Source organism: Microtus oregoni, unplaced genomic scaffold (assembly GCF_018167655.1).
Source record: "Microtus oregoni isolate MIOR12 unplaced genomic scaffold, Mior012 000012F_ref0000307, whole genome shotgun sequence".
NCBI lineage: Eukaryota > Metazoa > Chordata > Mammalia > Rodentia > Cricetidae > Microtus > Microtus oregoni.
Genome location: NW_024543071.1, coordinates 13,808,908 through 13,835,251, shown reverse-complemented (window position 1 = coordinate 13,835,251; position 26,344 = coordinate 13,808,908). Strand labels below are relative to the sequence as shown.

General features: G+C 44.2%; 1 protein-coding gene across 2 annotated transcripts in view; it reads left to right on the top strand.

Moving 5' to 3' along the window:
* Pdcd11 (programmed cell death 11) overlaps positions 1-26,344 on the top strand; it is a 44,484-nt gene that overhangs the window by 12,588 nt on the left and 5,552 nt on the right. For both annotated transcript variants that reach the window (XM_041661672.1, XM_041661671.1), the window contains exons 10-28: positions 694-818; positions 989-1,049; positions 1,601-1,747; positions 3,690-3,941; positions 4,451-4,591; positions 4,945-5,139; positions 5,829-5,999; positions 7,545-7,764; positions 8,853-9,002; positions 9,719-9,834; positions 11,868-12,415; positions 13,831-13,893; positions 16,646-16,754; positions 18,978-19,067; positions 19,255-19,357; positions 19,730-19,907; positions 24,361-24,417; positions 24,948-25,070; positions 26,159-26,281. In XM_041661672.1, the coding sequence (XP_041517606.1) occupies positions 694-818; positions 989-1,049; positions 1,601-1,747; positions 3,690-3,941; positions 4,451-4,591; positions 4,945-5,139; positions 5,829-5,999; positions 7,545-7,764; positions 8,853-9,002; positions 9,719-9,834; positions 11,868-12,415; positions 13,831-13,893; positions 16,646-16,754; positions 18,978-19,067; positions 19,255-19,357; positions 19,730-19,907; positions 24,361-24,417; positions 24,948-25,070; positions 26,159-26,281 (2,972 nt within the window). The remainder of the gene's footprint in view (positions 1-693; positions 819-988; positions 1,050-1,600; positions 1,748-3,689; positions 3,942-4,450; positions 4,592-4,944; positions 5,140-5,828; positions 6,000-7,544; positions 7,765-8,852; positions 9,003-9,718; positions 9,835-11,867; positions 12,416-13,830; positions 13,894-16,645; positions 16,755-18,977; positions 19,068-19,254; positions 19,358-19,729; positions 19,908-24,360; positions 24,418-24,947; positions 25,071-26,158; positions 26,282-26,344) is intronic.

The following is a 26,344-nucleotide window of genomic DNA, read 5'->3' as shown; positions in this document are numbered from 1 at the left end:
TTTGTGCCTATGGTACAGTTCCCATGGAGACAAGAGCAGGATGTCAGTTCCTCTGGAGCTGGAGTTAAAGGAGATTGAGAGCCACCCATCATGGCTGCAAGAGGAGTACATACTCTTTACTATGCGGCCATCCCTCCAGTCCCAGTAGAGCTTTTGTTAAAGGGTTGGATGGAGAGTATTTTAGGCTTACAGGCTCTGATCTGTGCCCCAGCAGCTCAGCTGTGTTGTATGAAAGTGTCCACAGCATGTAACTGAATAGGCTCAACTACAGTCCCGTAAGGTTCTTCATTTATAAAAGTAGTTACTGGCATATGAGTGTAGTTTATTGATGCATGATCTAGGTGGACTGTTGTTCATGAGATTCCATGATAGGAAAGGGTGAGGATTGCTTTAATAAAGTACTGTTTTTAAAAATATTTTTAAGTTTTGAATATTTTGCTTGCTTTTATGTCTGTGGATCTATTGATACTGAAATTACAGGTGGTGGTGAGCTGCCATGGGGGTACTGGGAATTGAACCTGGGACCTCTCAAAGAGCAGCCGATGCTTGAACCACTGAGCAATCTCTCCATCTCACAAACTACTGTTTTTATAGTGATGATAAATGTGTTGTCATCTCAGTCATCTCAGTGTGCTTTGCACTCTGCCTTGGAGCTGTGTTTCTGACTTATCTTTACTTTTTGATATTCTGTAGCTCAGCCATCTCTCTGATTCTAAAAAATTATTCAGTGCTGAGACCTTCAAACCAGGGAGCACTCACAAGTGTAGGATTATTGACTACAGTCAAATGGATGAGCTGGCCCTGCTGTCTCTGCGGAAGTAAGTGCTGTTAGTACCCAGGGAAGCATGCCCCTGTGCATATGCATTTTCACTTTCTCTGGACTGGCTGGGTGAGGGTGTCCTTTCTTGCTGGCACGATTGTGGAGGTCCTGAATTATAGGCAGCCCCTTCCTTAGACTGTGTAACTGTATGTTTTTCTTTTGTTCTAGATCAGTTATTACAGCTCAGTTTCTTAGATATCATGACATCACATCGGGGACAGTGATAAAGGTAAGGACCCTTCTCCACCATCATGCATCCTTAGTTTATGTGCTAACTGTCAGCTCACTCGTCCTCTTATTAATATATTGAAGACATGTTTCTACTGTCTAAAAACAGACACTTCTGTATATTCCTTAGGTGACTGTAATCAATTTCAAAATAAAACCTTACTAGCTCCACCCAAGCATATGGAGACAATAGGTCACAAGTCTTGGGCTTGGGATTTGGTGGCAGCTGTTAAAACAGATAGTTAGTTGTATGATATTAGTGTGAACCTGGCTCCAGATCCCACTCCTCCAGCATGTAACACTAATGGAGCAGATACTTTTAAGGTGGAGTTCATTCCCCAAGAGACATAGTCCCCTTAGGAAGTGTTCCTGCATGGAACACAGGAATTACATGCTCAGCCAGAAAACTTGAAAGCTTCATACATAGGCCTGGCTAAGTCTAGCTTGGGGGAAAGGATTGGCTTACCTTCATGAGATCTGGAAGGTGACAACCCCAGTAAGAGAAAATACTGTTCTTAGGAGATCATGGTGTCTTTTCTTTGGATCCCATAGGGTACAGTGCTGGCCATAAAGGCATTTGGAATACTGGTGAAAGTAGGTGAGCAAATGAGAGGCCTGGTACCTTCCATGCACCTGGCTGACATCATGATGAAGAATCCAGAGAAGAAGTACCACCTAGGGGATGAGATCAAGTGCCGGGTGAGCCTCCTGAGGGTGTCCATGTTGGGTTAGGGTTAGATGGGAAGAGAGAGATTCTAAGCTGACATTTCTGCCTTTTTCTGTAAAATGAGTGTCTAATATCGGCAGGGTATCCTTTACTGAACATTAGGAAAAGAAAAGTGAGTCCCTGGCTTGTGTAGTATACTGTAAGTTAAAATACCCACGCAAGCTGGTTGTGTGGCGTTTGTTGCATGGTTTGGTGCAGGCTGTATGCTGTGGTTAGCGCTCAGAAAGAGAGGTGGGATTCAACAACAGAGCCATATTGCCAGTAGCCACTGCCATACACCACATGTCCTGTGTCTTAAAATCATTCTGTCAAGTAACTGTATTGTCCTCATTTTCAAAGTGCCAATTAAAGGATTGGAAAGCCAAGTATCTGCCAAAGTCCCACAACTAATAAATGACAGAACCAGTTTTCAGAGTTAGCTCAGTATAATAATGCCTTCTGGACTTCTGATGATGGTAGAACTTGAAAGATGAACAAGGTTTGGAAGGTTGTGGAAGAGAAAGGAATATGTTCAGACTCAGAAATAGTCCTGAGATATATTATGTATGAAATATCATAGCAAATCCCATTATTATGTATAATTAACATATACTAATCAAAACCTTATTTTAAAAAAATAGTCTAGACCCTGGGAAGTAGCTCATGGGTAAGTTGGAGTCTCAGGTCCCGCATAATGGAGGAAGAGAACTACCCTCTGACCTCTGCACACGTTCACCATGGCACGTGCATACCTCCCATTCCCTTCATAATGTACTGCACCATGGCATGTGAATTCCCTCCCTGTTTCCCCACATACAAACACACATGCATCATGGCATGTGCATGCCCTCCAACACAATAATTAAGCAACTAAAAGAATAACAGCCTAGACCATGCCACAAAAACATGAGAGATTTCCACAGATACCTAAGTCCATCGAGAAGCTTGTTATGAAAAGTAAGTGTGATTCTGCATAAGTACCCAGAATAGGGCCTGCTGAGTTTGGGTAGTGGGAGTTCCTGGTTCTGTTTTGTCCTGGTACTGATTGTTGAACCCAGTGCTTCCTGTGTGCTAAGCATGCTGTTCCACTTAAACATACTACTGGCTAGAGCTGAGTTTTCTTATCTTTACTGTATTTTATTATTATTGATGCATAAAGGGCAGTAATTGCACATTGGTGCAGATTTTAAGTAGTGAGGTCAAGGGATTGAAAACGGGTTTCTCACCAGGTGTGGTGGCACACTCCTTTAATCCCAGCACTTGGGAGGCAGAGGCAGGTGGATCTCTGTGAGTTTTGTTTTTGTTTTTTTTTGTTGTTGTTGTTTTTTTTTTTGGATTTTTGAGACAGGGTTTCTCCATAGCTTTTTTTGGTTCCGGTCCTGGAACTAGCTTTTCTAGACCAGGCTGGCCTCGAACTCACAGAGATCTGCCTGCCTCTGCCTCCCGAGTGCTGGGATTAAAGGCGTGCGCCACCACCGCTCGGCTTGATCTCTGAGTTTGAAGCCAGCCTGGTCTACAGTATGAATTCCAGGATAGCTAGAAATGTTTTTTTTTTTCTCTCAAGGTAATTGGATTGCTCAGTCTTAGATCATAACTAATAAATAATACCATTAACCATATAACAAGGTAGGTGGGCATAAGGTGTGCTATTGTAAGTTTCTGAAACATCAGGCTAGTGCTGCTATATGAGACCAGTCACACTGTGTGTGTGCCTGGAAAAGGGTTGTTAATATGAGAGGAAGTACATTTGCAATAGAGATTTCTATGCCTTAGATGCCATCCTGCAAGAAACAAAAAATCTACAGCTGAGATTATTAGAGGTGAAAGGTGTTTGGTTCTTTGAGAATGACCTATGTCCTTTGGGTTCATGGGGCAACAGATCAGTCAGTGACAGCCTTGATAACAACTTATTGATAGCCTCTATCTTTTCCCTAGGTTTTGCACTGTGACCCTGAAGCCAAGAAGCTGATAATGACGCTGAAGAAAACTCTCGTCACATCCAAACTACCTGCCATTACGTGCTACGAGGATGCCAAGCCTGGCCTGCAAACGCATGGTGTTATCATAAGAGTCAAGAGCTACGGCTGCATCGTAAAGTTCTACAATAACGTGCAGGGGCTGGTGCCCAAGCATGAGCTCAGTGAGCAGCATATTCCTGACCCTGAGAGGGTCTTTTACACTGGCCAGGTAACCCTCTTCTGTACAGGTGGTCTACCCTTAGTGACTCTGGGAATGCAGGTTTAATGGAGCAGTGGTAGACGGCTGCTTTTTAAGAGGAAGAGAAAGGAAGCAAAGATAAAGTGGGCCCAAGCCAGTTAAAACGGGGAGGGAGTGACGACCCAGGAGCTCTCATTGGAATCCAGAGGACCCAGGCCCACTACCTGAATGAAATGTCTCATTACCTATAATGAACCAGAGATGGTCACCTCAGACTCTCACTATAGGAGGTATTGGAAAGCTAGTGGGTTTGAGTTTCTCTTAAAGAACTTCTTAAAACTTGAGGCTTATAACTTGAAGTTATTATGTCGTTGTTAAGAAGGTTCACTTATGGGACTTTTAAATGCAGCCTCTGTCATCTTTTCCCTGCCCTTGGATCTGACCCAAGGACCCTGTAGTGCTCGTGGAGGGCAATTTGCTCTCGGCTCTGAAGGCCTGCTGTTGCAGGAGATGGCCAGACACATGTGGTTTCTCACCAGGTGGTGAAGGTGGCCGTGCTGAACTGTGAACCTTCCAAGGAGAGGATGCTCCTGTCCTTCAAACTGTTGAGCGATTCAGAGCCAAAGAACGAGAGTGTCGAAAGCAGTCAGAAGAAAGGAAGAGCTGTTAACATTGGGCAGGTAGGTACCTGGACAAGTGATTGTGTCTTATGGTGACATCAGTTCTAGAGGAGAAGAGGGGTGGCTCTGTGAGATCGGGGGCACCTTTCCTGCCTGCAAGTGGAAACTGGCATGAGAGAAAAGTTATGTTAGGGCATGGCCTTACTGGTCTCCTCTCTAATTGCTAAGGCCAGCCTGCAGTTTCCTCTTCCTTCTAGGAATCACAGAGAAACTGGCAAGGGAACCCCAGAGGAATCGTGGTGTGGGTGGAGATGTGGGGTCTAGAGGAAGGTGTCTTTGTTTTTAGCCTCTTGCTGACCTCTGAGCTCTTTTCTCAGGACAGACCCTAGTATTTACCTTTTGATTCTGAGCAGTTGGTGGATGTGAAGGTTTTGGAGAAGACCAAAGATGGGCTGGAGGTGGCCGTCCTTCCCCATAACATCCCTGCTTTCCTTCCCACGCCTCACTTGTCGGATCATGTTGCCAATGGCCCTCTGTTGCATCACTGGCTCCAGGCAGGTGACACCCTTCATCGAGTTCTGTGTCTGAGCCAGGGTGAGAAACATATTGTATCCTTGACTGATATCTGGGGCAGTGGAGGGCCATGGGTGCCTGGGTGGGAAATTCTAGGCAGGACTAAGGGGAGAAAAATCAACTATTTGAGCTTGAAAATACTCTGTAAGACCAAACTGATGACCAGACCTGTGCATGGAAAGCAGGAACAGGCCCAGGTCCTACCAGGGACCGGGCATGGCTGAAGCAGTAACTCAGAAAGGTTCTTGTTGGGGAATGGGGCTCAGAGTGATTTCCTTGAGTGCTGCTCATGGATAATTTTTAGGACAACACTGCCCTTTCTTATTATCATAAGATAAAATCCTTAGGGTAGCAGGGTAGAGTGGGGTTCATTGGCCGCAGACAGGATCAGTAGGGAACTGTATTGGATCGTGGACATGTGCTGTGCCCTGTTGGCAGACCTACAGGATTCTGGAGAGGAGTTAGCAGGAAGAACTAAATTGATTGTCCAGCATCACAGAACATCAGCTCCTGAAGGGCAGCCCCACTGGAGCTGCTACTTGAGCAGTTAGGGAATGCTTAAGAACTTGTTGGCCTCTCCCAAGCTTTACTGTGCTGCTCCTGCTGTGGTTCTCTGCCCGGAGAGACCCATAGTAATAGTAAAGTCAGTGGACTAGGAGGAGGAAATGGAGTTATAGATATTTCATCTGTCTTTCTGGAACATTCCTTAATGAAGTTCCACTAGCTTCTTTGCAGGAAGCCAGCTTTGGTCTCCACAGTAGAAGGTGGCCAGGACCCCAAGAGTCTCTCGGAAATTCAGCCTGGAATGCTGCTCCTTGGCTTTGTGAAGAGCATCAAGGACTATGGTGTGTTCATCCAGTTCCCTTCAGGTCTTAATGGACTGGCCCCCAAAGCTGTAAGTTCAGTTCTATGTACAAGGGCCTTTGGGGAGAGAGCTCAGACTCATAGACCTGCTAAACTGAGAAGCAGCAGGGGGCTTGAGTACTTTAAGGGGGCCAAGGAGAATCATGTAAGGTGTGAATGCCATGAAGTCACTGGAAAAAGGGTGAATGCAACTGATGTACTGAATGAACCTCCTGCTTGCTCTTTTGGTCCTAGAGAAAGGGGCCTTTGTCTCACACAGCAGTATTGGGTGACAGTGACTTTGATAGGTGACTGTTAGCAGTTTTAGGAGGACTGGCTTGTGTTTATAGCATGTTCAGACTGAATTTTCCTGAGTAGCCCAGTGTAATTTTTAAAAATTTAAAAAATTTTTAAAAACCTGTGGTTTTTAAGGTGTGGAGGCACCAAAATATCTTTGGAATTACTTTTTTCTCCTCTGTGCCATTGAATTACAAGTTTTTCAGATGGAAAAGATCCTAATGTTTCCTTAAGTGGAACTGGAACTTCCCATGCCTGCTGAAGAAGCTGGGTCCTGAAGGGCATGGACAGGTGTATGGCAGCACTGCACACAGCACAGGGCTGGTTTCTTGTGGAATGTTTGTTTAACTAGGCAAAGATGTGTTACACCTGTCTGTGCTGCATGTGATTAACTATGTGAGGACGTGTTGCATTTGCGTTAATTAAATAAAATTAACCTGATTCAGAGAGGTGGGCTTAGCATGGGTTTTTTAGTCGGGGTGGTGTGGAAGGAGAGAGGCTTCCTGGATGGCAGTAAAGAGAGAGAGTTAGCCAGTTGCTACTCTAACTCTGAGCTTGCAGGTGTTCACCCTGGCCTTTGAATCTTAAGTTTTATTAGAATAGAGATTTGGTTAAAGCTGCCTTTAACCACAGCAACAGAGCCATTGTCTGGGGGGAACAGAATCCCCCCAGGCTACAGGCTGAGCAGCTGGGCTGCTATCAGTTTAAAGCCAGCCACTGTGATGAAGGTTAAGTGGCATTTGTTGCCCCATGTTGGGCACCAAAGGTGTCAGGCTGTCTTGGGCTGCCCAACCCCCAAACCATAACATGGAGACTTATTAATTATGAATGTTTGGCCTTACTTAGGCTCGTTTCTAGCTTTTTAAACTTGAATTAACCCATTTCTGTTAATCTGTGTGCTGCTCCAAGGGTCATTTATCTCATTTATGTATTGTCCTTTCTGCTTTCCTGCTTCACCCCGTGTCTGGCTGCCTGGCCCCCAGCTGTCTGACTGACTTCTGTTTTCTCTCTGCCCACCAGTCCCGCCAATCATCCTCTGCCTAGCTATTGGTCAGTCAGCTTTTTATTAGACCAATCAGGTTCCTTAGCCAAGATGAAAGAGCACATCTTTACATAGTTAAACAAATACATCATAAACAAATGCAACACATCTTTACATAGTTAATTAAACAGTTATTTTGCAACATAAATATGACACATTTTTACTTAAACAAATATTCTACTCCACAACATTGTCTTTAGCCCTAACTGTATTAATGGACAGCTGCTTTCCTTTTCCCATTTTTTATCTACTGTTCAGATCATGAGTGACAAGTTTGTAACCACTCCAAGTGACCACTTTGTGGTGGGTCAGACAGTCGTTGCTAAGGTGACCAATGTGGATGAGGAAAAGCAAAGGATGCTCTTGTCTCTGCGACTCTCAGACTGCAGCCTGGGAAATTCGGCTAACACCAGCTTTATCCTCCTGTGCCAGTGCCTGGAAGAGCTGCAGGGTGTCCGCAGCCTCATGAGTAACCAAGGTGGGGCATGTTTAATGGAGGCAGGAAGCAGAGGATAAGGTCCAGACAGGAGTGTCTACTTCCATTGTACCTGTTGTTAGGGTGACATGGGGGCTTTCTCTAATTTAAAAAAACAAAAACAACAACAACAAAAAAAAAAAACTAGTGCAGTTTGATAGAGTTTTTGTATGGCCAGTTTGGCCCTAGACTGTGGGTCTGAGTGACTTTCGTACCTGAGTCTCCCCAGTAGTATGGGGCTGTAGTTGCATGCCACCTTAGCAAGCCTTTTTTTCTCTCTCTATTTCTATTCTTTCTGTGTTACTAGAAACTGAGCCAACCTAGAAACTCAAGCAAGTGCTGTACTACTGACCTGTATTCTCCATCTATGCTTTTTTGAATAGTAAATGTTCATAAAGTAGTCATTACGTGTTTATGAAATGACATCCATTTACTACCCAGATTAAGATGAAGATCTTCTTGAATACTTACTGGGTGGTAGTGGTGTACTCCTTTAATTCTAGCACTTAGGAGGCAGAGGCAGGTGGATATCTGAGTTTGAGGCCAGCCTGGTCTACAGAGCGAGTTCTAGGTCAGTCATAGATACACTGAGAAACCCTGTCTCAGAAAGCAAAAACAAAGATTAGGTTTATTTGTGTGTGCACATGAGAGAATGTGAGTATGCCATACAATGTGTGTATAGGTCAGAGAACTATCTGTGGGAATTGGTTCTTTCCTTCCACCACATGGGTTGCAGAGATTGAACTCAGGTCCTCAGACTTGACGGCAGGAGCCCACTGAGCCATCTTACTGGCCATAACACTAGATTATTTTGTTTTTGTGTGGGATTTGTTTTGTTGAGACAAGGTCTCACTGTATAGCCCCGGCTGGCCTGGAACTCACTACGTGTAGACCAGGCTGTCCTCAAATTCACAGAGATCTGACAGTCTCTGCCTCCTACATCTGATCTGACACTGGATGGTTTGCAGGAAGTGAATTCACCCTATCAGTGTTTGAGTGTTCCTCTGCTCTGTGATGACAGCACATTTCCAGAGGAAAGAAATGCTGAGAGTGTCCTTTACTAATTCCCTGCTTTCTTTGGGCCTTGACAGACTCTGTGTTGATTCAAACACTGGCTGAGATGACCCCGGGGATGGTTCTTGATGTCATGGTGCAAAAGGTGTTGGAAGATGGTTCAGTGGTGTTCAGTGGGGGTCCTGTGCCTGACCTGATCTTGAAAGCCAGCAGATACCATCGGGCAGGTGAGTTTGCTCCTCATGTTGGGAGACCCTGTGCTTGCTTGCTCCCTGTACTGGATACAGAAATTTCCATGGTCGTATAGTAGATGAGTTGATTGAGTTGAAGCATCCTTACCTTGTGTGAATGAAAATCAAGACTATTGATAGCAGGATAAATGTTTAAGCATGGTTCTTGTGATGGTTAGTATCAGTGCATAACAGGGTCTTGAATTACCTGGGTTGGCCTCTGAGCATCCCTAGGGAGCAGGGGCATCTTGGCTCTGTTAACCACAATGGGAAGCCTGGGCTGGGCTGCACTGTGTAAGTAAGGAAAGGGAGCTGATAAGTAGCATGCATCCTTTGTTTTCTGCTCCTTGGCTGAGTGCAGTGTGATTAGTGTGTCCAGTTCCTGCTGACCTTACTCCCCACCATGGTGGGCTGCACCTTGAACTGTGAGCCAGAGCTAACCTTGTCTCCCATAAGCTGTTCTGTCAGGGGTTTTATTATGGCAACAGGAAACGAAGACAAGTGCTTTTATTGTGTTTGTACAAAGTTGGGATTTTATGTTATTAAATTGCATAAATTAAGACCCACTCCTGCTGTAGCTAGGTGTGGTAGGCCATCTTGATTTCCCTAAACTGTGGGCCATCTTTGCCCTTTGGACTGAGGGACCCAGGAGAGCTAGCTTCCCTTCCCCTTTCCACAAGGCTGATTGCGCTATGCTTGGTTCTGCATTGCAGGGCAAGAGGTGGAGTCTGGGCAGAAGAGGAAGGTTGTAGTCCTACATGTGGACATGTTGAAGTTGGAAGTCCATGTTTCCCTTCACCGGGACTTGGTGAATAGGAAAGCTAGAAAGGTAAGCTTATTGCACTTTTGTGGCTTTGTGTCTCGGCTTCCACACTACACTCACAGCTCAGGGAATTTGTAGTTAGAGTGATTGTGTGCCTGATTCTGTATAGGATATTTTCCACTATACCTCTTATCCTGCTGTAGCTAATAGGACAGGTTTCCATGCTGGTTAGGGTGACAGATTTTATGATCCCCTAGCTTTAGGGCCAATCAGGTACTGTAATGAGTGAGTAGGACATAGATTAGGGAGGGTTAGTGCTCAGACCAGACAGATTGGCAGATGTGTGCCTGGCCCACACAGGCCAGACTGTTTGGCTCCATCCAGTTGTTAGCAGAGGACTACCTGGGTCTAATGTTGCTAAATATATATTGTCTTCCACCCCTACCTACCTTTTTTGGTTTTTGAGACAAGCTGGTTTTGAACCCAGTCCTGCCTTGCTCTCTCAAATGCTAGTTTTATTACAGTTGTGTACCACCATGCCTTTGATTTTTAAGAAAAGGCAGAATTCAGATTTTATTTGAAATAAATGTTGTAAACTAACTTAAGAAAAATAAAAATCACCTGAAACTAATCAGGTCTGGGCATTTCTTACATTCAGGAAGCATGTCCACACTTGTTCCTGATGCCTCCGTATCCTTCTGTCTGATGGAAGAGCTGGGCATGGTAATCCCAGCAGAGACAGGCGGATCTCTTTTTTTTTTTTTAAATATTTATTTATTATGTATACAATATTCTGTTTGAGTGTATGTCTCCAGGCCAGAAGAGGGCACCAGACCTCATTACAGATGGTTGTGAGCCACCATGTGGTTGCTGGGAATTGAACTCAGGACCTTTGGAAAAGCAGGCGATGCTCTTAACCACTGAGCCATCTCTCCAGCCCGGATCTCTTGACTTTGAGACCAGCCTGGTCTACGAAGCAAGTTCCAGGACAGCCAGGGTTACATAGAGAAACCCTGTCTTGAAAAACCAAAAGATAGAGTAGATTTAAAGAAAAATCTCAATCTGTAGAAAGTTTCTCTGGGTAAGATTATATAGGTTGTGTATTCATTTATTCAAAATGAAATGATTGGGACCAGAAGTGTTTCAAATTTTTAGGTTTTTGTTTTTGTGTTTGTTTTTGATATTTGAACCAAGTTTTTCTGTGCTGAAATCACAGGTGTATAGCAGCATGCTAGGCAACTTCAGACTCTTGAACTTTGGAATAGTTAAATAGACATCGCTCATGTAATATTCCTAATTCTAAAGGTCCGAAAGCTGAACTCTCTAAACTATAAAACTTTTGATATGCTAATAACTCTCAAACATGGATTTGGGAACATTTTGGGTTTTAGATTTTTCAATTAGTGTGTGTGTGTGTGTGTGTTCCTAGTTGTTTGTTTTGAAGAGTTTCTCATGTGTAAAAATTCACCTAGAAATCACTAAGTGGCCCTTGAACTCTCAATAGTTGTCTTACCTCAGCCTCCAGCTGCTGGCTTTATAGGTGTGTGCCAACATGCCAAGCAGTCTCCTCGGTGGTGGTAAGGCCTTGCCACCTTACTGTCAGGCATGAACACAGTGAGCTCCCATTAAAGATTCCTGCCTCAGTGATGTAACAAGTGCTCTGGGCCTGCGGCGGGACCGTCAGTCAGTCTTAAGACCACTGGTGGTCTCCTGGCTGTGCATCAGGTGCACCCGAATAACTACAGAGTTAAGATTCAATAGTTCCAGGATTGGGCATAGGAATTTACATTCAAAACAAACCAGGCATGATAGCATACCTCTGTAATCCCTGCACTTGAGAAGCTGAGGCAGGAATAGTTGAGCTCTAGGCCACTGTGGATGACTTAGCAAAGCCTTGTCTAAAAGAAAAGAACCAATGAGAGGGGATTCTGGTGATCTGGGAATGAGTGTTCAGGAAAAGAAAGCCATGTCTGTGGAGGGGAAGCTAATTACTTACAGCCCAGTCTGCTGGTATCAGGGGCCTTCTTTACACGCTGCCATGTGGAGCCATGCACAAAGTAACCATACTGTGTGAGAATGAATGTGACTTCCCTTTCCAGCTGAGGAAGAACAGTAGACATCAAGGCATCGTGCAACATCTGGAGGAGTCCTTTGCTGTGGCTTCCTTGATGGAGACTGGCCAACTTGTAGCTTTCTCCCTGACCTCTCATCTCAACGACACCTTCCACTTTGACTCTGAGAAGCTACATGTGGGACAGGGTGTCTGCCTCACTCTCAAGACCACAGAACCAGGAGTGACGGGTCTGATTTTGGCTGTGGAAGGGCCAGCTTCTAAGAGGACCCAGAGTCCAGCTCAGAGGGATTCCGAGACGGTTGATGGCAAAGAGGAGGAAGAGGAGGACACAGACTTGACTGTGAGGAATAAAAAGAAGCATGGCCTGGCTATTGGGGACAAAGTCACTGGGACCATTAAGTCTGTGAAGGCCACACATGTCGTTGTGACCCTAGAAGATGGCATCATTGGCTGTATCCATGCCTCCCGCATTCTAGACGACGTTCCAGTGGGCACCTCTCCTACAACCACACTTAAAGTTGGGGAGACAGTCACTGCACGAGTGATCGGTGGACGAGACGTGAAGACATCCAAGTATGAAGTTTTGGGAGACTGGGCTGGCTTTGAGGGGAGTTTGCAATGAGGGGAGGAGCAGGAACATAGGCAGGTATTAAAGAGTTGCATGCAAATATTTCTCTCAGTTAACTACAAGGAAATCAGTCAGAACCTTTAGCATATTGTTTTTAAACATAGAACATAGTGGTTAAAGGGTAGATTTAAAGTTAGACCTGCCTTTGAATTTCAGATTAACTGCTGAGTTATTTCCATAACTTGTAAAGTGGGACTAATGGCCTAGTCTGCCTTGGAAAGCCATTGGGAAAACAGAAAAAGTGAGCACACATGTGTGCTGCCTGCTTAGTAAGTTGCTTCCGCATAGCTCTTACTCAGTATGTATCAGCAGTTATCATAGTGCATCCTCCATGGCACATCTTTGTTTTAATATCTGTGTGTTTGCACACACGGGTTCACAGGCATGCACACACTGTGGCCCGTTTCTGGCAGTTAGAAGACAGATTTCAGGAGTCAGTTCTCTCCTGCCTCCTTGTGGGACTGGAGGGTTGACCTAGGTGGTCACTACTGCACACAAGCTGTCTTAAAGACCCCTTACTTTAAATCTTGTTGTGTAGAATTTCTTGCTCTAACAAGAAAAGAAGGGGTTCAAAAATCTAATGTATAGTTGGCATACTATTGTTGGTTGTTAGTTACCCATTGCTCTTTTTGGCTCTTTTGGGAGCCTGTCACCCAGCTCCCAAATAAATATACACACGTAGTCTTATTCTTTCTTATAAATGCCCAGCCTTAGCTTGACTTGTTTCTAGCCAGTTTTTCTTAACTTAAATTATCCCATCTATCTTTTGCTTCTGGGCTTTTATATTTTTCTATTTCTGTATACCTTTCTTTCCTTTTTTCTCTGTGACTTGCTGTGTAGCTGGGTGACTGACCCCTGATGTGTTCATTTCCTTGTTTTTCTTGCTCCTCTTCCTCCCAGATTTCTCCTATTTATTCTCTCTCCCTGCCAGCCCCACCAATCCTTACTCTTGCCTTTCTGTTGGCCATTCAGGTATTTATTAGATCAATCAGGTGTTTTAGGCAGGCAAAGAGTCACAGCTTCACAGAGTTAAACAAATACAACATAAAAGAATGCAACACATCTTTGCATCATGAAAACAAAAGTTTCACAGCGTAAACAAATGTAACATCTTAAAATAATAATACACAACAGCATACTAATTTCAGGAACTAAGCATAGGATCTTCAGGAAGGCATTTATCCTCTCTAGATCTCGGAATGATACAGTCTGTCACTCAACCCTTTGTCAGCCTAGTGTGGGTGTGAGGGGAGAGAGGTGGTGGGAATCAGTTTGGGGGAGGGTGGGGCAGAAAGACCCTGAGTTGGGATTGTTGTGTTAGCAGAGAGTACAGAGTGATTTGATTTCTTTCTCTCTCTAGGTTTCTCCCAATAAGTCACCCCAGATTTGTTCTGACCATCCTGGAGCTGAGCATTCGGCCAAGGTGAGGGAAACTGGCAGTGCCTCATGGAAAGAGTGCTGGGCTTTGGAACCAGTAATCCTGGGGTCTTCTGGTCCTACCAGGCTTAGGGCATCTTTGCCTCTCTTCGTCCAAGTCTCCTTATTTCTCTGGACAGTCTGTGTCTATAGAGAATTGCTCTGCCTTTTCCTCCCAGTAGACTCTGCAAACTCATCAGAGCATGTCTACAGTTCCGGCTCAGCATCTCATCAGGGAGTACCACACAGAAAGACTAGGCTTTGTCCGTTTTTAGATAACAGAATTCTTGACTACACGGTTTTGTTTGAGCATCCTGAGGGTGGCAACCAAGGTCTCATGTTATCACACATTTGTGCCTCAGCTCCTGGCTGCTTTTTTTTTTTTAACTCCCCTAAGGCTTGTGGGAGGAATGAAAACTAAAGTGGGCTTCGAGCAGCGGCTCTCAGCCTATGTTGTGACTCCTGGGTGTGTCAAACGGCCCTTTCACAGGTGTTGCCTAAGGTCATGAGCAAAACTAGACTTAGGAAGTAGCAATGCAATCATTTTATGGTTTGGAGTCACCCCAGCATTAGGAGTGCTGAGAACCAGGGAAATAGAGGCTCATACCTGACATCCTCGCACTTGAGGCTAAGGCAGAAGGAGTGCCACAAATTCAAGGCCAGGCTAGACTATAGTAACAGCCTATCTCACAAAGCAAACGTGGAATGTAAGCATTGCTTCTCTGGACCCAGTGTGTTAGGACTCAGTAATTCCTGAATTAAGTACCGTAGCCAGGAAACTTATTCTGTCAGCACATGTAGCTTCACTGCTTTGTGACAGATGTGACGTGATGTGGCCTTTTAGGTATTCCAGTGAGTTCTGTGGAGTGACACTGTGTGAGAGACTCCTGGGGAGGACTGTGGTCTCTGTGGTAGTGACTCCTGCAGGCCTGCTCGTTTCTGCTTTGTCTGTGAAAGACCCCAAGCTTTCGGGGTTGATGGACCATCAGTAAATGATGCTGAAGACATGTGACCATGGGAATGCCATGCAGGGTCACCTGGGATGATACTTACTTTTTTCTTCATTAACATTTTGTTTTTGAAGATGTCCACCTCCAGCTGATAGCAGAAGTCAGTAGAGGCCACTAAGATCCTCGGTTATTCTTGCTTCTTGCATTAATGCTTAAGGAACACATCTAGGTCTATGAACTCTTTTTTTTTTTGTTGTTGTTGTTGTTACTGTTTTTTTGTTTGTTTATTTTTTGTTTTTCGAGACAAGGTTTCTCTGTAGCTTTGGAGCCTGTTCTGGAACTCACTCTGTAGACCAGGCTGGCCTCGAAGTCACAGAGATCCACCCTTCTCTGTCTTCCAAGGGCTGGAATTAAAGGCGTGCACCACCACCGCCCTGCTGCAAGGTCTGTGACCTCTTAAAAAGTGTTCTTTTCCTTTCTCTCACTAGTAGCTATTCAGAATGAGTTATTGAGGTTTACTGTTCACGTGTAAAATATTTTGAATCAAATGTATGTATGTGTGTTGTTTGGTTTCTTTTGAGACAGGGTTTCTTGTGTAGCCCTGGTTATCCTGAAACTCACTCTGTAGACCAGGCTGGCCTTGAACTCAAAGAGTTCCACCCGCCTCCGCCTCCAGAGTGCTGGAATTACAGGCATGTACCATCACACCCAGCTCAATAATAAATTTTCTGTTTTCTTTAGGTAAAGACTGGCTTTTATTAATGCACTTCCTGCCCTCTGAGTTTCTGTGTGTATGGGCACTAATTGGGCTAGAAAAAAATTGGTTGCATTATATTAAAAAAATGATTTTGCATGGAAGATTGTTGCTCGATAGTAGAGCTTACCTGGAATCTGCAGGGGCCTAGATCCCTAGCACTGCTGAAAAGAAAGTTTTGGAGGAGATCTACTCATTTAGGATCAGTTTAAATGGTAGTAATTTATCCCATCAAAGTGCCAAACCATACTCATGAAAGACAATTTACGTTTAGGCTCGTTTCTGATCTTCCTTAAAATTACAGAGAAAACAACTCTGCACTCACCACTGTGCTCACGTGTAAGCGTTTCTTTCAGGTGGAGTTACTAAGTCAGGATATATGCAGTTGTGCTTTTCTAGTATAAGGAGCGTTTCTACGTTCACTAGCACATTTGACTATATTTTGCATTTTTGCCAGCATCACTGTACTATTTAATATATGGCTGAGTTTTGTTTTAGAAATGATCTGAATGGGTAAGTGGGATTAGTAGTTCTTCCTCCTTTTTCCATTTGCTGGTTTAGTGATGTGTAGATTGACGACAACTTTCAGATCGCATGCCCTTGTGTGTCTGAAGATAAGTTGATAATGGTAGCTTAGCGTTTTTTTTTTTTTTTTGAGGTACTGAGATGACTCATCTGTGTAGCCCTGACAATCCTGGAACCTGCTCTGTAGACCTGGCTTGCCTCGATTTTAAAAAGATCTGCCTGCCTCTGCCTCCCAAGTGCTGGGTTCAAAGGTGTGCCAACAACTCCTGTTAATAGAAAAATTTTATTAAGTTTATTAAAGACTCATGAGCTAGTTCACTGCTGGTTTATACATAGATTGATGACTTGGGGAAGAGACGATTTGTTCCAGGTAGGCTATTTAGAAGGGTATCCTTTAAGGAGAAAGTTGGCCATGAGAGTAAGTAATAGCAGAGTCCCGTACCAACCCTCTGGCAGTTTTACAGCAGTTCTTTCAATCTAGACTCTGCCCAGTGATTGGTTCATTCTTTCCTTTGCCTTTTTGCAAACAGTGATTTGAAGAAGGATGACTACAATGCTCTTAATACTCCGTCTGTAAGCCCCATGGAGAAGACTCTACAATACCAGGCCGGGCAGACTGTGACTTGCTTCTTCAAGAAGGTGAGCAGTTGCTGCCCTCATTGCAGGGCTGACCTTCCTCCAGAGCAGCGTGGGTGACACTGGAGTCAGAGGCTCTGCACTGGGCATTCTGTGTCGTCCTTACTTACTCCCATGGAGGCTAAGGGTGATGATACATGGCTTCTGCCCCTAAAATCTTACCTCTATGTGGGACCAAAATAAAGGAGTGGTGGCAGGGAGTGGATGTACCTCTACTATTCTCCCATCTATGTATGTCCTGACTCTGGCCCCTGAATCCAAGGAGCTCTCTGTTCAGCTTTGCAGAAACATCTGTTACCTTAAAGTCTGAATGGAGTAAGAGCACCAAGAATGTAATGCAGAGGGCTGCAGAGACAGCTCAGCCGTTAAGAGCATTTGCTGCTCTTCCAGGAGACCTAGGTTCTGTTCCCAGCTGCCACCTGGATCTGTCAACTTTAGTTATGGGTGTCCAGGGATTCAACATGCTCTTCTGATCTCCCCAGGCACCAGGCTGCACATGCTACACATACATACATGCAGGCAGAACACTCACACATAAAATAAAAATAAACAAATCTTTTAAAATTATGTAATAGGGAGGAAAAGGTTGAAAAGACCAAAATTTTAAAAGAACATCAGAAAGGCAGCCTGAAGTTTCAGGATAAACACAGACAATGCCAGAAGAACCAAGCAGTACAATTGGTTGAAAATGAGTAAACAGATTGGTATGTTGGCTTCCAGAGTTCAGTCTTTAATGACAATAGCAAAGTGACAGTCCATGGCCTGTGTGGTTAAGTGGATTGATGTGGTGTTAATCAGGACTGAGAAATTAAAGCACCATTTGTGACTGTAGCTGTCCAGCTGCAGCTGTTTAGTGGAAGACAAGAAGAGCAGCAGCAGAGCTGATACTGTTCAGATGCTTTGACCTCAGCGTGGAGCTGCTGCAGGACCAGAGCACTCCATGGGCAGTGTGGCCCTGGCTGAGCAGAATGAGTTGTCCAGAGACTGACAGACACCTTGATACTAAGTCTGATATGCCGCTGTTTGCTAGACAAAGACACCACGTGCTGCGATGCTTGCCACTGTACTTTAACGCTGCAGCTTTCCAGACTCAGTAAAAAAGGCCAGTCTTTCTCTACTTGGTGGAGTTTGTTTCATTTTGTTTTTAAGACAGGTCTAGAATTCATTTGTAGGCCAGGCTGGCCTTGAATCCATAGAGATCTGCCTGCTTCTCCCAGTGTATCACCACACCCAGCATGAGTCTCATCCATAATCATCTTTCTGAGCGTGTCACTAATATTTGATCCCTCTAGTCACCCCTGCCTGTGGACATTCACAGTCCCTAGATAGATGACTTAGTGCAGCCTTGACAACCATCTTTGTTTTTCATCCTGTCAGTATCATGCTGATTCCTGTACCTGATTTACCTATTTTTCTTCTGTCTAGGACCCTTTAAGGGTCAGAATCTACCATCTTCCCTGTAGTTGATAACCAGCATATTCCTGTAGCATGCTGAACTTTGTATACACTGCTTAGAACTCTAGTTATTTGCATGCACATTGAAGTTGCTTCTTAAAGTGTAACCTTGAAGGCAGGGGTTGGCTTTGTTTACCACTATGATAAACCATTTTTTAAAAAATATTTATTATGCATACAACGTGCTGTTGGCATGTTTGCCTACATGTCAGAAGAGGGCACCAGATCTCCTTACAGATGGTTGTGAGACACCATGTGGTTGCTGGGAATTGAACTCAGGTCCTCTGGAAGAGCAGTCAGTGCTCTTAACCACTGAGCCATCTCTCCAGCCCCAATAAACCATTTTATACAGTGACTTCTTAGTAAATGTTTTATTTTATTGAGTTGAAAGTTAGAATTTATACAGGATGTGGTAGTGAGAAATAAAGATCTAAATTGATCTTGAAATAAAACGTTGGCCTCTGGTGATGGTTAATTGTCAGAGAACAGTCAAGTGCAGAAAGAGGGTGGGATTGTGGGATTGGTCCTGCTGTGTCCTGAGGATGTCTTCAGCATGTTTCTTTCGGTCTCAGCTGAGACACCGGAAGGACTCATTCTCTGCCAGGCTAGACTCTGGTTGAAGCCCATGAGATGTGGAGGTGGTCAGGGTGGATTCCTCTCCCTTGGAAAAATGTGGGGTTTGGACCTTCTCAAGCTTGTGTTCTTAAGAGAGTGTGTTTTACTGGTGGGGTAGCACAGGAAGCTCTTACATCTGCCTTGTACCCCGCACAGTACAACGTGATTAAGAAGTGGCTGGAGGTAGATGTTGCACCAGACGTCCGAGGGAGAATTCCTTTGTTGCTCACCTCCCTGAGCTTCAAGGTTAGTGCCTGGTAATCCTTGGAGAAGACTCAAGTTCCCATGGGCTACAAAGAGCCCTGGGCTAATACGGGGTTTAGTGGTTTGGGAGGTATTTACTGTAGTGATTTAAATGTTATGTTTTTGGATATGTGACAGATCTTTATGGGGATATCAGAAGTTTGTTTTTTTTTTTTTTTAATCCTTTAAGGTTCTGAAACACCCAGACAAGAAGTTCCAGATTGGGCAGGCCCTGAAGGCCACTGTGGTCAGCTCAGACATCCCCAAGGCTTTCTTGTGTCTGTCACTCATAGGTATGAAAAGAAGCGGTCTCTAGATGGAGAGGGGCTTGCAAGAGGGGCCAGGAGAGGGTCTTCAGTCCCTGTCTGGGTAAAAGAAACCCTTCAGTGGAGAGCTTCCTGGGAGTGGGTTGTTTGGCTTTCTCTATACTTTGTTCTCTGGTTTGTATGATTGCATCACTTTCCTGGCTCTTCTTTTTCTAAACTTGATTTCCTCAGGTCTTTAGAAGGATTACCTGTCATATGACTGTGGGGTTCAAGGCTTCAAGCTATGATGAGCTTACTCAAGTTGGCCGCCTCAAGTGTACCTGGTCTCTATCTCCTCTGGGCTGGCAGGCTATAGTAGGCCAGACTGCCAGCTGCTATCTTGTTTTCTCTGCCCACCAGGTCCTTACAAACTTGAACAAGGGGAAATAGCCATGGGCCGAGTGTTAAGTGTGGCACCCAACAAGGGACTGACCGTCTGCTTCCCCTTTGGGAAGATAGGGAAAGTCAGTTTATTTCATGTGAGTGACTCTTACTCTGAGGCACCCCTGGAGGACTTCTTTCCCCAGAAGATCGTCAGGTAAGTAAGCCACAGAGCCCTTCCTCTTCTGCCTATGTATGGAGTTGGTGGAATTTCTTTTCAATTGATGTGCAGCGTGTGGTATGTATGTGTGTCATTTTAGTCCCCCCGTTCTGCCCACCGAAAAATTTAACAGGTTTACTACAGTTGATACCAAGTTGATCTGCCAAGACCTTTTCACTGGAGCATCCTATGTTTATTTAAAATTATGCACACAGATAAAAATGGAAAAGCTGTTCTACCTTATTTCTGCCCCTGTTCTCTGATAGTCACTTCCCTAGGTCCTTCTGACTCTATATGGGAAAAATATCACTAGCATTTAGAACTACTGATAGCAGGGAGGGGAAGGAAAACAGAATTGAAAGAGAAATGTTTCCATACACCACAACACATGTGTGGAGGTCAGAGGACAACTTGTGAGAGTTGGTTCTCTACTTCCATCATGTGGTCTTGGGGATTGAACTCAGTTATTAGGCTTGGTGGGCAAGATTTATCTTAGACCCCTGAACCACCTCTCTGGCCCCAGAGTGGATTCTTTTCTTTTTCAAATATTTATTTATATATTATGTATACAATGTTATGTCTGCATGTATGCCTGCAGGCCAGAAGAGGGCACCAGACCCCATTACAGATGGTTGTGAGCCACCATGTGGTTGCTAGGAATTGAACTCAGGACCTTTGGAAGAGCAGGCAATGCTCTTAACCTCTGAGCCATCTCTCCAGCCCCCCAAGAGTGGATTCTTAAGCATGTCCCTCAAGCATGCAAAGTGCTAACTAGGTATCTTTTGACATATTATCATGTGTTCTGTATGGATGGTGCACAAGATGCCATCTTCAGAAGGCCCATCAGGTAGGCCTCACCTGCCCCCTCACAGCGCCCGCAGCTGTGCCCTGGGAGCACAGCTATTTAGATGTCCTGAGCAGTTTTCCTGCCAGCTCTGCCAGAGGAGTCTGTGAATAAAGAAATTAAGTGGACTTCAGGTAGTGTCTAACTTCACATAGCCTGTCTATTGTTCTGTGATGCTGTGGTCTCCTCTCTGGGCCAATAGAGACTGCACACTCTTACAAGCACCTTTAGAAGCTAGTTGTCTTGTGTGTGCATTTGCCAGCAGTCAGCTTTACAGCAGCCATGGCATAGAGACCTCTCTCCTTGAACTGGAGCCCCAAGAGCTAGGAGTGGCACGAACTAGAGAGCAGCTGAGAGCATGATTAGTTTGAACTTCATTAGCATTCAAAATAATGGGTATCATTATGGCATTTCACGCATAAGATCATTGTACCTTGCTGAGACTCATCCTTCCTAGTACCTTTCTCCATCTCTCCTCCTTGGCTGGTCCGCTTCCATGTTATTGGGGGGGGGGTGCAGTTAAATCTTTGTACCTTGCTGAGACTCATCCTTCCTAGTACCTTTCTCCATCTCTCCTCCTTGGCTGGTCCGCTTCCATGTTATTGGGGGGGGGGGTGCAGTTAAATCTCAGTTCTGCATATAAGAAAATATATTTAGCCCCATCTCCCCTCTCCCATTACCCTCTTTTGCTCTTCTATTTATTTATTTGCTTGCTTACTTTATTTGTTTATCTTATGTGAATGGGTGTTTTTCCTGCATGTATTCTGTGAACCACGTGTGCCTGGTGCCCACAGAGGCCAGAAAAAGACATTAGATCCCCTGTAACTGGAATTACAGGTGATTGTGAGCTGCCTTGTAGATGCTGGGAATTAAACCAGGAACTCTGAAGAGCAGCTGGTGCTCATTATCCCCATCCATCTCTCCAACTATCATTTTCCTCTTCCTACCCCCATAGTCCCTTCCTTTTCATGTTGCGTGCATGTGTGCTTTTGTTTGTTGTACACGCGAAGGAACTGTTGTGACCCTGTCTTTCTGAGTCTGGTTTATCATGATAAACTCCAGTTTTACTCACTTACCTACAAATGATGTAATTTTATTCTTTATAATCAAGCAAGATTATACTCCGTGAATTTGTAACATTTTCTTTATTCATTACATCCTATTGATGAACATCTAAGCTGAAACCTGAGTTTTTTTACTGGAAAGAAAGCCTCAAATATAAAAATAGTACATAGTTCCTGTTTCTCCCCCCTCCTGCTTTTGCCATATATTTTGACCTCTAATCTTTCCACTTAAACACATATGTGGGTATAATTTTACTTCGTTTAGTAATAGAATTCATTTTATATATTATTTGCAACTTGCTTTTTTCTCAAAGCAGTTTATTATGAATTTCTTTTTCATGCTAATACCTTGTTCTTTCACCTTATTTTTAGTATTTATTTGTATTACCCTACTGTTATCTAGACTTATGCTGAAGTGCCTGTCTTACACGTTTGGATGACAGTACAACTCTGAGATACAATTGTAGTAGATTTCATGGACCAGTTGATGGTGCAGTCTGCAGAGTTGCCCTATCTAACGGTCACACATGTGACTGCTTCCCTTTGCGTCCTAGGTGGTAGTTCCCAGTTATAAGACTGGATTTGTTTATTTGTTTTGTTTTGTTTTATATGTATGAGGCCTATGTGTATGTGTGCCATATGCATGCTTGGTGTCCATAGCAGCCACAAGAGGATATTAGTTTCCCTGGAACTGGAGTTCCACTGTGTGTGTGAGTGCTAGGAATTGAACCCAGGTTCTCTGACAGAGTAGCCAGTAATCTTAACCACTGAACCTTTTATCCAGCCTGGACTAGGTATTCTTTTTTTTTTTAATTAATTAAACTTATTCATTTATTTTACATCCCAACTGCAATTTCCTCTCCCTCCTCTACTCCCATTTCCTTCCTCCACTTCCTCCAGATTAGATAGATACTCTTTTTGTTTTAGATCTTTTATTTTAATTTACATTTCTTAAGTAGACTTTAAAAAATATTTTATGTGTATATGTAAATCACCATGTGCATGCAGTGCCTGTGGAGGCCAGAAGAGGGCGTTGGATTTGGAACTGGAGTTATACCCAGTTAGGAATTGCCATATGGGTGCTAGGAACCAAACCTGGGTTCTCTGTAAGAATAGCCAGTGCTCTTACCGCTGAGCCATCTCTAGCCTGTTAATTTGTGTTTCTTATATTGTCTCTTTTATGTTTTTTCTTGTTTTCCAAGTCAATTGCTCATTTATATTTGAAATATTCATATTTTTAATAAAAAAATAATCTGTATGTGTTTTTTGGGGGTGGGGACTTTATAAACTGTTTCATATGCCCACAGACAAACCTGTCTGGGAATTTCCTTTGGTTATGTATTTTTGAGCTGAGACATGGGGTCTTTCTGTATAGTCTGGGTGGCCTCAGTCTTGTGATCTTCTTAGAGGCCTTCCAAGTACTAGGAGCACAACATACTCCACAAAGCCCCCACTCTGTTTCAAGACCGTTTTTGTAGCCTTGAAGAGCCAGATTTCAAGGTCTGTATTCTACTCCAAGCCAAGGCAGAGTCGGCTCATGGTAGAGTGCATCTTTGGGAGGCAGAGACTAGAGCGCAGTCATGGCCCACTCCCATCCAAATGTCCCAGCTACCGACATACGCCTAAGTTGTCAACTACTCGTAAACAGAACAAAAGTACCCAGAGCCTGGCAGAAGAAACCAATCTGTGACGAGTCCCTGAGAGACACAGATCGTCTCTGGCTTGTCTCTTGAAGCTTACAAAATGAGGGTGTGGTTTTAGCAACATAGTCATTTTGAATACTTTTTATGATAGCCAGACCTGTGAGTAGCATGCAATTAGAATTCCCTTCATCTGTCAGATGTGGGTAGGCAATCATTTGCCTCAGGGTAGTGTCTGAAGGCTCCTTCCAGATTCAAAAAGCAGACATCTGCTGTGGGAACCTCTGCAAGTGTTGTGGCCGTGATCTTTTCCACCTCTCCTTCTGTTTCTACTTTGTGATAAAGGCCATGAGTCAGTTTTACCTGAGCTGCTTGGGACCAGTGAGAGCCAAGCCCGCTTCTCTCTTAAGAGTCTTGCTCTGCCCAGGCCTGACTGCTGCATGGCCGCTTTGCTGTTTGCAGCTTCACTCAGTAGTCCCTTGGCCATGTGTTTTTGTGGTCTTGCTGTCTCTTGGAGATCATAGTTAAGAATTAATGTGGGAGCTGGGTGGTGGTGGTGCACATACTTACTTGGGAGGCAGAGGCAGGCAAATCTCTCAAGTTCAAGGCCAGTGTGGTCTACAGAGTTAGTTCCAGGACAGTCAGAGCTACACAAAAACCGGTTCAGAAAAACAAAAGAATTTGGAGTTGGTCTCTTCTTTTAAGTATAGATATCTGTCAACGTCTGTTTATGCCAGTAAACTTGTAAGTTGAAGATACCAGAAGCTGAGAATACACTGTGAGAGTATCCTGTGTCTTACCAACCTGACCAAAAATCCAGAATTATTAAAGATTTAATTTTATTTATGTGAGTGTCTCCAGAATATTGATGGTTGAATGTGTCCTTTTTTTGCCCATTCCAGATGTTATGTTCTGTCCACAGAACACAATGTGTTGGCTTTGTCATTACGATCGTCCAGGTGAGTGTTGGTGTTGGGGTGGGAAGGGAGAAAGAACGACCCAGAAGACTCAGTATGGATTGCATTTCCTGTGACATAACTCCAAGCTTCTGCCTTCTCTGCCCAAGGGTCGGGTGGGATTCGGGTTGCTAGAAGAGTCCTGGCTCTTGTCTCATAAGAAATGGTTCACTTACTTACATGTAGGAGTCTAAGGTAACAAGATGGTACCAGGGAGGGGAGGTGTCTGGTTCCAAAGTTCATTGTTGGGATAAGTATGGGGTAGAAGGGACTGGCCAGTGATCCATTTATTCCATGACTAGAAATAGGTGTGCCAACGTCAGGCTTTAAACAGGCCTCTCTCTGGCTTGTTTCTGCATAGCCAGCTGTCAGACACATAGCCCTGGCCCGGCAGGTCTGTGGGAGTGAGCAGGCTGGGCTCTGTAGACTAGTCTTTTAGGTGCAGAGGCAGTCATACACATGTGATTACTGCAGGTGTACTGGGGAGCATCACTGGTTAAAGGGATGTCTATGTAAGCCTTGTATTCCTTTAGGGCTAACAGAGAAGCAAAAAGTAAAATTGAAGATCCAGAGATTAACTCCATCCAGGATGTCAAGGAAGGGCAGCTTCTGAGGGGCTATGTGAAAACTGTTCTGTCAGGTGGTGTGCTCGTAAGGTGAGTAATATCTGAAGACCACTTGTGTGGGCTGCTCGCTTGGTCTTGAGCATGCTGCCTCCTCCATCAGGTATCTTTGATAAGAATGTAGAAGAAAGCTTGTATATTATCAGCTTGTAAAAAATCCTTATTTTTTTATCTTATGTATATAAATGTTTTGTCTGCATGTATGTGTAATGTGTATTCCTGGTGCCCTGATGTGTGCAGAAGTCAGAAGAGGGTATCAGATCCCATGGAACTGGTGTTACAGATGGCTATGAGCCACCATACGGGTGCTAGGAGCCAAACCTGGGTCCTAGAAGAGCAGCAGCAAGTGCTCTTAAACATGGAGCCATCTCTGCAGACCCAAAACTTTTAAATACTTTTTTTAGTTTTGAGTTATTTCTTGTTTGGTGTTTTAGAAAAAGAATGATATTTCCAGTTTTAGGTTCCGGATTTCCTGATTTTAGTGTTTGATCATGATTCTTTGTTATGCTGTTGTTTTTATTTATTTGTTTATCTTTTTATTTTGGGGGCAAGGTCTTGCTATGAGACTGTCCTGTATATAGGATACCATATAGACCAGGCTGGCTTTGAACTCAGAGATTCACCTACCTCTGCCTCCTGGGTGCTGGGATTAAAGGTATGCACCACCACCACCCAGCCTCATGGTTCTTAATGTGGTCACATCATGTTCCTAAACACAGCACATTCCCTGCTCTGTCTCCTCTCTTCTGTCTGTTTAGCGGTTTGTAATTTAGACATGGTGCTGTAGTGGATACAGTGGATGTGGTGGTGCAGCAGAGGCAGGAGAATCTCTGAGTTCAGGGTTAGCCTGGCCTATATAGCAAATTCAAGGCCAGCTAGGACTACATAGCTCAGTGATGGGGCCGTTGCCTAGCTTCCCTGGGATGGATTTTCAGTACCACAAACAAAACCTGAATTCATCATTATACATGATAATTTGTTCCAGTTTCTAAATCCGACTTTATCCTCCTGGATGCCATGAACCAATGTCTCATATATCCTGTCAAAGTGGAGGCACTAGGTGTGGTTGGGACTGTGTTGTGTTTGTACCTACAGGACTCTCTTGTCTGTCTCTCTTTCAGCCTTGGGCCTTCAGTTGTGGGTTTGGCCCAGTACTCACATGTGTCTCAGTGTAGCCCGCCCAGGAAAGAGCTTTATGACCATTACCTCCCCAAGGGAAAGCTGGTCACTGCCAAGATCCTACGGTAGGTGTTGTCTCTCCCTGTTCCTTCTGTCCCTCTTTGTTTGGTATGAATTAGACCCCTTCT